At 44.7% G+C, this 12955-nt stretch overlaps 1 protein-coding gene across 1 annotated transcript in view; it reads right to left on the bottom strand.

Moving 5' to 3' along the window:
• Positions 1-1153: 1153 nt before the first annotated feature.
• LOC147435481 (eukaryotic translation initiation factor 4E-1-like) overlaps positions 1154-12955 on the bottom strand; it is a 69454-nt gene continuing 57652 nt past the window's right edge. The window contains exons 2-4 of the mRNA XM_086488543.1: positions 1778-1949; positions 1477-1668; positions 1154-1393 (exon numbers count right to left, since the gene is read on the bottom strand). Coding sequence (XP_086344669.1) covers positions 1343-1393; positions 1477-1668; positions 1778-1949 — 415 coding nt within the window. The 3' untranslated portion in view covers positions 1154-1342. The remainder of the gene's footprint in view (positions 1394-1476; positions 1669-1777; positions 1950-12955) is intronic.

Raw genomic sequence — 12955 nt, forward strand, 5'->3', positions numbered from 1 at the left:
AACCCAATGTTCATGCAAAGACAAAGCACATTGATGCAAGGTATCATTTTATTTGAGGGTACTTGAAAACAAGCACATTGAGCTTGTCAAAATTCATACAAACAATAACCCTACTAATATACTAACCTAAGGTCTACCCTCTTAAGAGGTTTGTACACTGTCTAGTGCTAATGGGCATTGGGTAGACCTCCACACTCTACATACCTTGTTAAGTAGGAGGTTGTTGGGTCTAGACACACTAGCCGACCACCAACTACATAATGGAGTGGAGTGCACAGAGAGAGAGAGAGAGAGAGAGAGAGAGAGAGAGAGAGAGAGAGAGAGAGAGAGAGCTTTATTGACAACTTCTAGAGGCTGGTGTTGGCCTAGGAGACAAAAACGTGTGGGATCGTATGAATCCAATACTCAATGCATGCCACAATTGAACCGCGTCTCGTCAATAGACGGTACAACTCTTAGCTCTTGAGCCTCTACAAAGTTGACTATATAGCTCTTTGCACTAATAGTCATACAATCTCTTCTCGGGCATAGTCCAAGGGCGTGTAGTGCTGGCTGCCTGAGTATGGTGTGTGTGTGTGTGTTTGTGTTTGTGTGTGTGTGTGTGTGTGTGTGTGTGTGTGTGTGTGTGTGTGTGTGTGAGAGAGAGAGAGAGAGAGAGAGAGAGAGAGAGACACACACACACACACACAGAATGGGCACCCACACAAAAACATACAAATTTCTCTCAACCGAATGGCTCATTACAACTTAATAAGCATAACAAGGGAAAAAGCTAACCCTTAAGCTTACCCCTAAATGTCAGAAGAAAGGTATTGAGATGTACAAACAACTCGAAGAAAAAAGTGCAATCTAGGTGAAGCATGCACAAGGTGAAAATCCGATGTGTGAATGAAACTAAACTAAGCTGAGGACAACCAATATTTTAGACCACTTTGATCATTGGCAAGCAAAAGATAACAACTTTTATTCACATTCATTTACCTGACTTGATCAATAATTGTCCTAAAGGAGACACTGAAATAAATGCAATGGAAAGGTGCCTGCAAGTATTTATTGCCTAACCACGCCACATCGGTTGCAAGGAACCATATAGACTATTGTACATATTGTCAAAACATGGCTTGACCCCAAGCAGACCAAAATCGAAAAGAGAGAGAGCTAACAAAGATTCACTTCAGTCTGACAAAAAATAGTACACGATTTTCTGAAGAGTTCTGCAAGAAAGCTTTCATTGACCCATTAAAACTCACATTTTGGGCTTCTGACAACAGATTTAAGAGCAGCCTATCTTCCATTCGGACAACCCACAGAGCCATTTTTTGCGGTTTGAACCACCAAACAATCACGCATTGTATTTATTTTTTGCTGCCTTGTCATCCCTCTTGGCATCTTCCTGGTAAATACGTGTTTAAAAATCAGAAAAGGAAACAGTTTTCTTAATCAATCACAAGCATCTCTACTTGCATGAGAACTTACATGAGCTATAAAGCCTATCTTTTCATGATAGTCCAGTAGATCTTTCCACTGCTTGCCGATGCTCATCTGTGCTCCTTCATTGGATGCAGTTTTTGTCCACAATGCTAGTTTTTCCAGTCTAGTCCTTATACTCACAACAACCCCACAGATTTCATCACTTTCGGTAAACTGCTCCCCAATCATCGCCAAAACCTGCGTAAATTTAACAAGAAACCATCTAAGTGCTTTAAAACATCATGCAGCGTGCTTGCTGCGCATCGCTATCATCATCTTCGTAGAGCCCAAGTTTTGTTAATTATACCGTGTAAAGCCAGAGAGTGTCTGTCATGCTCTTTCCTCTTGGTGAGGTGATAGACCACTTTCCACCTCGCGCGCAGATTGGATCCTCCCACTTTGGTTCTATTCCAGCCTTGAAGCAATGAAAGTCAGCTCCATGAGCTAATTGACTTGGTTGGATCACATTGTTGTAAATACTGCTCATTGTCCATCCACCAACATGTAGTACTGATTAGAACAGAACCAGGGAGAAAACCTAATATCATAAGAAATGGTACAAAGCCTCTGTACTCATGGAATAAGCACCTTAGGAATATACATTACCCCCGTTCTTTCACTCTCATCACTCAGGCTATCTCTACAACCAACAAAGACATTCTTATCCTAGATACCAATTTTCTAGGAAGACAGATGATGTCACACTTCTAAATCTAGCAAAGGTGAATCCCCATGCACCTTTGACAAACATTACATAGCAGCTTACAAACGTTATCCATGCAGCTGCAGCTAGCTGCTGCAGGGAGACATGGTAGAGGCAATATGCCTCAAAATAGCTACTATGAGGATGAGTGTCGACAGACTAGAGCGATGCCATACATACATACAGCCAGATCACATAATCATGATGTCAGTTTTATTGAGCATTTATGTCACACTTGACTCCTGAAATACATTGGCACCTTCATTTGCTAAAGTTCAAGAATTATTCTACTTTAGACGCTCAATGGATGATCGAGCAGGAATTAGCTCGTGGTGCCCGTCCCGCTAGAGTGGTATTAGAGCTCCAGCCGTGTGCTTTTCTGGAAGCATACCGGTCAAACACCCATGCATTGGAACCCCTTGCTTTGCGTGCTGTTGCACGGACTCGGACTTCTGCAGCAGACAATAATCCCGTACCTCTTTAAGTAGACCACAGCAAGATCGCTCTATCTACTGCTTGAACGTAATTTTCTTGAAAGAAGAGGCCGGTAAGAAAGTAAGCCAAAATTTCTGATAGTAAGTATCTAGTGTATCTTCCTTGGTCGTCCTCAGATGATTCCAAGCTGTAATCACATCACGTTCGTATTCTTGAGTGAGCCATGAGGAAGTAAATACTCTTTTAAACTAAAGCCACTTTGTTGGTGACTCCCTCCATAGAAGCAGGGTAGACCATCACGTTTGTGTGTTCCCCAAATAGGATGCCGCCCTCCGGACTTTGAAATGCTCTAAATAGCGTCCTCTGGAGTATGCAATATCAAACTATTGAATAAAAGCAAGGGCCTTATGAATATCCTTAAAGCCAAAAAAAGTATCAAACTTTATCGCTTGCCCGCCCTCCTTAAAATCTTTGGGTTTCTTCTTCCCATCCTCGAGAAAATCATACTGGTTGGCTATGTAAAAGTGCTCTCTCTTTGTAAACATCGGCTCATCAGAGTCTAAAATGTCCGAGGAAGAGTAATGCTCGTCTGAACTGTCAAAATACTTCCAAGATCTTCTGTGGGATCGACTCTTCTTTGACTTCTTCTTGTCTTTGCTGTGTCTCTAGATCTTTCTCCTCTTCTTGCTCTTTCTTCCCTCGTCGCTAGACTCAGAGGTCGGAGAACTGTCACAGCTATCCGAAGAAGATGAGGACGAACTGGAAACATCCTTGAATCTCACTTGTTTCTTTGCCTTCTTGGCGTTTTCAAAAGTAGATCTCCGACCCAAGTAGCCTAGATAGTCTGTTGATGGACTATGCTTTCCGGGCGACTTCTTGGTCTTCATGAGTCTATTGACTCGTCGTTCTACTGTTGCTTCAAACTCATCCTCTAAATACACCTTCTGAGCAGGAGTCCTAGGTGTAGTCGGCTTCTTCAATGCTGACTTCAGAGGTGATCTGATGGCGGAAAGACATCTAGAATGCATCTCGTCAAACACGTGCTTGGCCAAAAATTTCGCATACTGAGGATCCTTGGAATATTGAAGATCTATTGGGCACAAGCGTCAACCTATTGTTGCCGCTGCATCTACATCCTTTCAAACTTAGAAGGTGGAGGTAGCCCGTACTAATGCTCGAACATGGTGGTCCACTCTTCTTCTGAGGAAAGAAGCCCTAGTCAAGTGGTTGAAATTCAAACGCTCTTTATTTCTTCTTGGTTGACCCTCGGTTGGAACCATCTTCGGATGACCAAGGGAGATTCTTTGGATGCATATTGCAAGAGGTTTTGGGACTCTTTTCTACAAATCTCTTCATTTAAGAAGGTCACCTTTAAGGGAATCCAAGATTATTGACTTGAACAAAAGTCTAACTCTATTCAAGAACTGATGGGTCATGCGAAACAGGGGTTCTCGATATATTTGGGGAATTTGACTTACCCCACTTATGAAATCTTGACTCAAAGGACCAGCAAACAATGAAAATAGAAAGAAAAAGAGTCCCCCGGAAAAGAAAGATACACGACTCCAACTCACTCTTAGAGAAAGGGCTAACTATCTCAAAGAGGGAAAGTGTTTTGGTTGCAGGGAACAAGGGCACATCTCCGCAAAGTGCCCCAAAAAGGCACAACAAGGACAGATTGAAGACAGGCCAGAGAGTTCTAGAGCAGCAGAGGAACATGGCACAGAAGGCAAGATGAAAGCATGACTCGTACCGGATTGCATGGGAACCGACCCAAGCTAGATAGATGAAAGTACAGAACTTTGCCGAGCTTGGGGCAAAGTGAAAGATCAGGAAGCCCTTATCTTTTTCGATGGAGCAGCCAAGGCCAACTTCATTTCACCTAAATTGGCGGCGCCGCTCGAGATTACGCTCGACAGGATGGGGCCACCGGCAGAGGCAGTTCTAGCGGCACCCGGACGAGATGTAGCCATTACGCCTGTCAATGGCAAACTTCGTTTGCATTATCAAGGGTATTTAGGGCACGAGGAATTTTACATCGTGCCTTTGGAAGGGTGTGACGTCCTCCTAGGAGTCCCTTGGTACCATAAGAACAACGCCGTGGTCGACTATCAAACCAAGAAAGCGACTTTGACAAATGAAAAGGACAGAAAAATTGTACTAGATGTAAAATTGAAGGGCAAGTCCATCCCTATTGTATCGGCTTCGGCCATTTCAAAAATTAATGAAATCCAATCTTTTTGTTTACTCGATCTATTTGAAAGAGTTGAATGATGAACATCGAACGAACATGGATCTTTTCGAGCTCCTACATCAGCCAGGTTGAGAGGCTGATCAGGAACTTCCTTTGGTTAGGGCGCGACACTTAGATAGTCTGGGCCAAAGTGGCTTGGCAAGTCATCACTCTACCTTGTTCTCAGGGGGGGGTTGGGGATCATAGACCCAGCACAGCAAAGCAGAGCTCTTCTTGGGAAGTTTATTGTCAGAGGACTGCTTCCATGGGAGGAGCCCTGGAAGGAATTTTTGCTTCAACGGCTCAGAGCTAGAGTGCCTCAGGCAAGAGGCCCTTGGAGACCTTCCACCGGATGGATTTTCACAGAGATGCGCAGAGTTGGCTTGAGCAGGAGACTGGAGGATCGTTTTGCTGTGAGCCTCTTCGCTCCTAGGAGCGGCTGCGGAGAGGCCTGGAGCCGCACCAACCCACTTGCACGGAGGAGTGCCTGAGACAACCCCTTGTTTGGAACCCCATGGTCAGCACTCAGAGAGGCCACTTGGTTGGTAGTACGCCTCATGTTTCTTGGGGTCCCATGGCTGAGGGTCTAGCACGCACTCTAGGTGACTAGCTGCAGTTCTCAGGTTTGTCAGAGGAGCTTCAAAGCATCCAGTTTCAGGGCATGAGAGGGGTGCAAAGCATGTGTCAGGACATCACAGAGGCAGTACTAGTTGAGTCACAAGTGGCTTACACCTCTCGAATCAGCAGCGCCAAGATGGATGGGGGGCTTCACGTGACTGGAGGTCCTCATCGCAGTTCGAGCTTGCTCAGAGATTGTACCCTCCATGTTTTTCGAGCTACTGTAACAGACTTGGACACTCCAAGTCGAGAATCTATCGCAACAGCACAAATAAATACTTTAAAACAGTTCAGCGTTCACAATTGATTCAACACCGATTCGACACTGGCCCAGCGGAGTTCCGTGCCTAGAGATATTGGCCTCAAAGACTTGCGAACCTTTCGGTATTTCTTTTTGTATTAATCTGCAAGTACAAGTAGTCATCGGGACTCACTCTCAGACTCTACGTTTAGATGCTCTGAGAAGTGAGAGCCCAGAGACCCTTTTAAAAGTTTACAAGGGATGCCAAAAGCAGAGCCCAAAAGCTGAGAATGAAAAGCTCTTTTAAAAATAGAACTCTTTCTCTCTCTCTTGCTTAGTGTAAAAATAAAGCAAAGAGTTTCTTTCTCTCTCTCTCTCTCTCTCTCTCTCTCTCTCTCTCTCTCTCTCTCTCTCTCTCTATAACTTGCGTAAAATAAAGCAAGTTAATAGCGTAGGATATTAATCTGCCTTTGCGTAGCCAAAAAAAAAAAAACTCTCTTTCGATGCGTAGACAGATTTTCAGCCACGCAATGCTTTTTGCTGGCCTGTCCGTACGCTGTTGCCCACGTCAGCACCTCTTGCTGCTCTGCTTTCCAGAAGTCGTAGAATCCGTACAACCTGGCCACCTGGCAGCCCTGCCATACACAGCAGCGCCACATCAGCAATTTGGTGTGTGTGGGTCTAGCGGGCAACCAGGCGGGTATGTGTGTGTACTGGCAGCAGCCCCGTCACCCATTTGTGACATACCCCCCTCTTGAAAGCATTGTAATCGCCCTCAATTACGCCTACAAAACAGACAAAAGCCATAAACTATCTTAGCAGACAGTAACTGTTAGTACCGACGCACTAAGAACACACATCTAGCACACATGTACCAATCGACAATCACATCACTGGACATCACTAGACATCACAGGACATCACATGACAAATCACTCTCAACATTCATTCGGATTTTAGACCATGCAATGCAATTAGCAATCGCATCTAGATCCACTCAGGACCTCATAGATGCCCGATTAACTAACCCCTATTGCAACCATGTCTATTCGAGATCATTCATACCAAAATGCTGCAGTCATTTCGTCTATCAGTTCCTGCACTTAAAAACAAGTCAAGAACAAATCACTTTCATATTCAGAAATTCCATTTCATAAAATCATACAGCAGAATACTGTTAGCTCTCAAAATCCCTGAAGCTCAAAGAGACATCAGTGACTCTAGTATTCAAAAATTCGAGGCATCTGTTGACAAAGAAGCGGAGTAACTCCCCTCTTGTGGATCCTACTGCACCAGATCTGTGGCCAAGCTGAATTCTCGGTTCCATTTGGAATAGACTATGCTAAACCAAAAGCTTCAAGGTAAAGTTTCACAATTTGAGGAGTATCTACTAAGTCCTCCTCCTCCATCCACTTCGCATCCAATGCAAAATAGTTCATGAATTAACCAAGAACCGCCTTCTTACTTTGCCCTTATTCTTTGTGTCCTTATGTGCCAAAATCTGTTCAGGAACAAGGATCTCCTCGTTTTCCTCTACTTCGGGTTGCTCATCGGGCTCCCCATCTTCAGGCACATCACCTTTGAAAGGTTTCAAGAGACTCACATGAAATGCATTGTGAATCCTCCAAGTGTCAGGTAGTTTTAGTCGGAAGGAGACATCATCGATCTTTTCAGAGATCTGAAGGGGAGAACCGCCAAGGTCTTGCTTGAGAAGTTGCCTGATGAGCTTGGCTCCTGTTGCCTCTTCTGCCAAGTAGTGCTAGTTTAGGTTTGCTTATATACAAACTTACTCAATTTGCCCTAACCTACTTTCCAACAAAAGTCACTTAAAAATAATAAGTGAAAAATGTCAAAAATAGGTAAAATAGGCTAAATGCACTAGAAAATTCCCCTGAAGGATTCTGATGGATTCTGATGGGAATGCTTATGATCATGCTGTGTGCATCCAGAGGATATGAATCTACACTAAGTGACTGGGAATGCACGGTCTACGAATAGACTCACAAAAGTGCTAGATCACTTCTAATATAGACTGACTTGACTGATTGAACCTTGATTGTGTTGTAGCTTGTCCACGGACACATAGGGTTGGATGTGTCATGTGACAGTTGGGGTTCCTGCTGAGAAGGTGCATGTTGAGCGGTGCTCCTGCTGCCTCTTCTGCCAGAAAGTGCTAGCGCTAGGTTTGCCCCTACCTACTTCCAACAAAAGTCACTTAAAAATAATAAGTGAAAAATGTCAAAAATAGGGAAAATAGGTCTATGCACTGTAAAAATGCTATTGACTGGAATCTGAAGGTCATGCGGTGTGCAACCAAAGGATATGCATCTAATCTAAGTGTCTGGTCATGCTGTCACAAAGTGATGACATGGCGGACAGCAGAAACCCTAATTTCTGTCAAAAACCCTAAAATTCTTGCAAACCCTAATTTCTGCCAGAAACCCTAATTTCCGAAAATCGCGGAGGCTTGAAAAAAAAAATTTGAAAATGATAAGCGACGTAAATTTCGCTTTTTCTCTACTTAATGAGAAAGAGAGAGAGAATGCTTTTGCTTTCAAGTTTTGACTCTCTGTGAGAGAGAGAGAGAGAGAGAGAGCAATTGCTTTTGATTTGAAGCTTTTGGGGCTCTGCTTTTGGGCATCCCTTGTAACCTTTAAATTAGTGGTGAGGGCCTCACTTCTCAGAGCATCTGGACGCAGAGTCTGAGAGTGAAACCCTAGCCACTCTCTTGTACTTTGATCTGATTAATATAAAAAGAAATACCGAAAGGGGCGCCAGTCTTTGGGGCCAATATCTCTAGGCACGGAACTCCGCTGGGCCAATGCAAATCTATTGTGATCTGTGAATTGTTTTGAAGTGGTTATTTGGTGCTGTCGCGATTGATTTTGACTTGGAGTGTCCAAGTCTGTTACAGTGGTATCAGAGCACGGTCGATTTCTCTTCTACGGGAAATCCGATCCCCGAATTTTTTTCCGCGGCACCTATGGCTTCAGGCAATGATCAGTCGACTCCCTTTGCATCTTGAGATGCGGGCAAGGATCACAACGAAGATTCTGACAGAGAGTATGGCCCGCCTCGGCCTACTCAGCCGGAGCAAAGAGAGATGGAGCATCCTCAATTGATTGGCGATGCAACAAAGATGATGCTCAATTTTTCCAAGGACCCGAAGATGGCAAAATATATGAACTAGACCTCTTTGGAGTGGCAAAGAACCACAACACGACTCCCGAAAACGGCTCTCAAGAAACCTTCTGCCTCCAAGAAATATACGGAGAAGCAATTGGAGAACGTGGTTGATACACGGATTGCTCAGCTTTTTGACGCGCAAAAGAAAGCCAAAAAGCACCGCAAAAAAGCAGAAGAAAAGCACGGACTTCCCGGGATATTTGGGTCGTCAATCGACTTTTGACAAGGCAAAGAAACAGAAGAAGCGTGTTCGATTTGAAGGAGTACCCAGTTCTTCTTCTTCTTCTTCTTCTTCCAGTTCTTCTAGCTCTTCAGATTCCAGCGTAGAAGACAGAAAAGGTAAAAAGCGAAGCAAGAAACAAAGCTTCGGAAAGGGTAAGAAAAAGGCAAAGAAGGCTACATCTCACCCAGAGACTGACAGTTCTACTGAGGACTCGTCTATAGACAGCTCAGATTCCGATGACGGAAACTTTTATGCGAACAAGAAGAATTTTTTTTACAAAGCTAACCAGTATGACTTTCTCGAAGATAAAAGCAAGAAAGTCCGAGAGTTTAAGGAAGGTGGCCACTCGATCAAGTTTGATACTTTTCAAGATACTCAGATCCTTCGAAGGCTTTGTCTTTTATACAGCAGTTTGACATCGCTTTCGCCGGAGGACACTATTCAGAGCACTCCAAGATTCGGAGAGCTACCTCTTACCTTAAGGGGAATGCTCGTACTTGGTGGTCCACGCTTTCTTAACAAGAGTGCGTCAGTTAAATGGCTGAAATTTAAGAAGCTTTTCATTTCTTCTTGGTTGACGCAAGAATATGAACGAGATGTACGAGCTGCTTGGAACCATCTTCGGATGACCAAGAAAGATACAATCAATGCTTATTGTGAAAGATTCTGGAGCTCTTTTCTACCCGCCTCTTCATTCAAGAAGATCTCGTTCAGAGAACAGATTGAGCGGTTTACCTTGGGTCTACCTACAAAGATCCGAGATCACTGCTTGGAACAGAAGTCAGCTTCTATTCAGGAGTTGATGAGTCATGCGAAGCGGGGCTTTGCCATTCACTCTGGCAGTCTGACCTACCCCACAGATGAGGCCATGACACAACGAGCCGAACAGACTTCTGGGAATGAAAGTAGAAAGAAAAAGAGTAACCCAGAGAAAAATGATACACGACCCAAGCTTACTCCTGAGGAGAGAGCTCGCTTCATCAGAGAGGGGAAGTGCTTTGGATGCAGGGAACAGGGACATATCTCCGCGAAGTGCCCTAATAAGGCACAGAAAGAACAGAATGATAAAGACGACGGCAGGCCTGAGAGTTCGAGAGCAGCTAAGGAATGTGGCAGAAAAGGCAGATAGAAAAGCAGAACTGGTACCACATGGCGTGGGACCTGCACCGAATCTAATGAATGAAAGTACAAACTTTGCCGTTTTTGGGGCGAAGTGAAGGATCACGAAGCTCTTTTGAAGGAGCCAAGGCCAACTTCTTTTCAGTTGGAATTGGCGGCTCGATTTGGAAGTACGCCAGACAGATTGATGCCACAAGCGGAGGTAGTTCGACTGGCACCCGGATGGGATGTTGCCATTACACCGAGCATTGGTAAACTTTGTTTGCAATGACAAGGGTGTTCAGGGCACGCGAGTGACGTTCTACTCAGCACAAAAACTACGCCGTGGTTGACTACCACAAAAACTACGCCGTGGTTGACTACCGGGCCGAGAAAGCGACTTTGATAAATGAAGGGCTTAGAGATTGTACTTGATGAACTTCAGTTTCTTACTCATTCTTTGGGAGAGAACTGAACGATGGATAAAGGTTGAATATGTTTTGACCTGATCAAAAGAACGCCAAGATTTTTCTCCACACTCATACCGATTGCTTTTCAGAGGGCTTGAAGATCAAACCATAGATCTGATACCTGGAAACACGCCACCGAATCGGCCACCTTATCGTGTGAGCCAAGTACAGAATGAAAAGATTATGAACCCAGTGAAAGACCTCTTGGAAAAGGGTCTTGTCCGGCCTAGTACTTCATCGTATTGCTCTCCAGTGTTGTTGGTTTTGAAGAAAGACGGATCTTGGAGAATGTGCATCGATTATAGCGCTCTCAATAAAATCACCATCGAGAACAGATTTCCGATTTCTAGGATCGATGATATACTTGACAGGTTACAGGGATCCTCGTGCTTTAGCAGGATTGACTTGAAGAGTGGATATCATCAGATCAGGATAGCGCCGAGAGATGTCTACAAGACAGTTTTTCGGACGACTTTTGGGTTATTTGAGTTTTTGGTGATGCCTTTTGGCTTAACCAATTGTCACCAGCGTGTGACTACTATCTATCCTTTTTGTTGATTTCTTTCTTATTATCTATTTACTTTCACTTTTTGGAAACACCCCTCGGGAAATCTAACTGCCCTGTATTGCATAGCTAGTGTGGAACTGTCCAGAGGGAGTCCAGGCCTGAGGGCAAGAGAGCACTAAGGTTGGACAAGGACTATGGTTAGCCAAGTGGGGTCATTGACTAGCCAAAGTGGAATCCTTTGCTATAGAGGCTACATTTCAGTTCTGGATGTGGCCGCAGTGTACAAAGAGGGTCGGATGACCTAGAAAGATACAATGGCAGCATCTCCTAAAAATTAGGGAACTGCTATTTTGGGACCTGAAAATGTGTTGACGTCATTACCTCCGGAATGACAAGGGGAACATTTTCTTACTCTGCCGTGAAGTCAACTAGGTAACCGGTTGGGATATTTTTAGACGGCAACCCCGAAACGGGAAAATGCTTATAAATGTGCCAAGTGGCACCTTCTGGTGCACTTGCCTCATGCAACAAGAAGTGGCGCTGAATTTAGGAGGGGGAGAGCCTCATTTTCAGATTTGTCACAGGTTAAAAGCTATGGAGTGCTTGCTTTCCCTCTTATGCACAGTGCGGTGCCAGGAGTGATGCCCTGCACGCTACGCACTGCCCTCTCTCTCCCCTTTGGCAGTATGTTATGCCCCTCTAGTGGGCTCTTCATTTGACCAATGTACAGTTGTGTGGGTTCATGCGCGATTGCCGAGGCAAGAACCTCTTGCACAGGTACTGGATTAGCTAGCGGCTAATCCCCCGCAGGTACAGGTGAATTCGGAGAGGTTTCACGCCAGAAATCTCGTCCGATTCAAAGGGCAAGTAGCCCTATAGGTGCGGGAGCTCGAGGACTTGCTACGGATGCGACCGGCACGCGAAACGGAGCCTGAAACAGTAAATTACAGCCTGATGTGTATTTTTGCAGGTTTAGGGTTTTGGCCCTAAACGGACCCTAATACCCCCAGGAGGTTCGGGGACGCAAGGGGACCGCTGTACAGGTGATCTGGCGCATTTTCAGGGCTGAAAACAGAGAATTCAGCGTGCTGCAGATTCTCGCCAGGTTTTGCAAAGTGCCTGTATGCGTCGGGAAAGTCAGTCAATGCATGGGAATACTGACTGTGAAGGGTCCTAGTACAATTATGCTACCGAAATCAGGCCGGAACAGTTGAAATTCAGCCAAGTTTGTGCGGGGCAGCTGGTAGGGATCCACAGCATTTATTCCCTCTTTTAAAGAATAAAGAAATACCGAAAGGGGCGCCTAAGTTAGGGGCCAATCTGGTGTCGGTCTTATCATACAGGTGCATTCTAGCATCTGTATCCCATTCCCCTCTCTTGTGTCACTATAGCGCAGGTAAAATAGACGACTAATAATGGGTGAAAGCTAAATCAAGGTTTCAAGTAAAGTCTACCGCCCTTTTTGGATTGAACAGGCCGGTTTCACCAATGCTCATGCGAAATTTAACCGGATGATGGATAGGATTTTTTGAGAGTACTGGCTATTTGTTGGCACTTTCTTTGACGACATCAATGAGGCAGAACACAGAGATCATCTGCTTCAAGTCTTTCAGGCATTACGAGATCACACGTTAGTGATTAATGCAAAGAAAAGTGAATTTTTCCTACCAGAGATACACTTTTTGGGACACATTGTGTCAGCTGCAGAAGTGCAAATACACCCGGCCAAGATAGAGACTATCCGTGATTGGCCCGATTTGAGGAATGTCC

The sequence above is a fragment of the Adiantum capillus-veneris genome, chromosome 18 (assembly GCF_014529385.1).
Source record: "Adiantum capillus-veneris isolate H3 chromosome 18, ASM1452938v2, whole genome shotgun sequence".
In the NCBI taxonomy this organism is placed as follows: Eukaryota; Viridiplantae; Streptophyta; class Polypodiopsida; order Polypodiales; family Pteridaceae; genus Adiantum; species Adiantum capillus-veneris.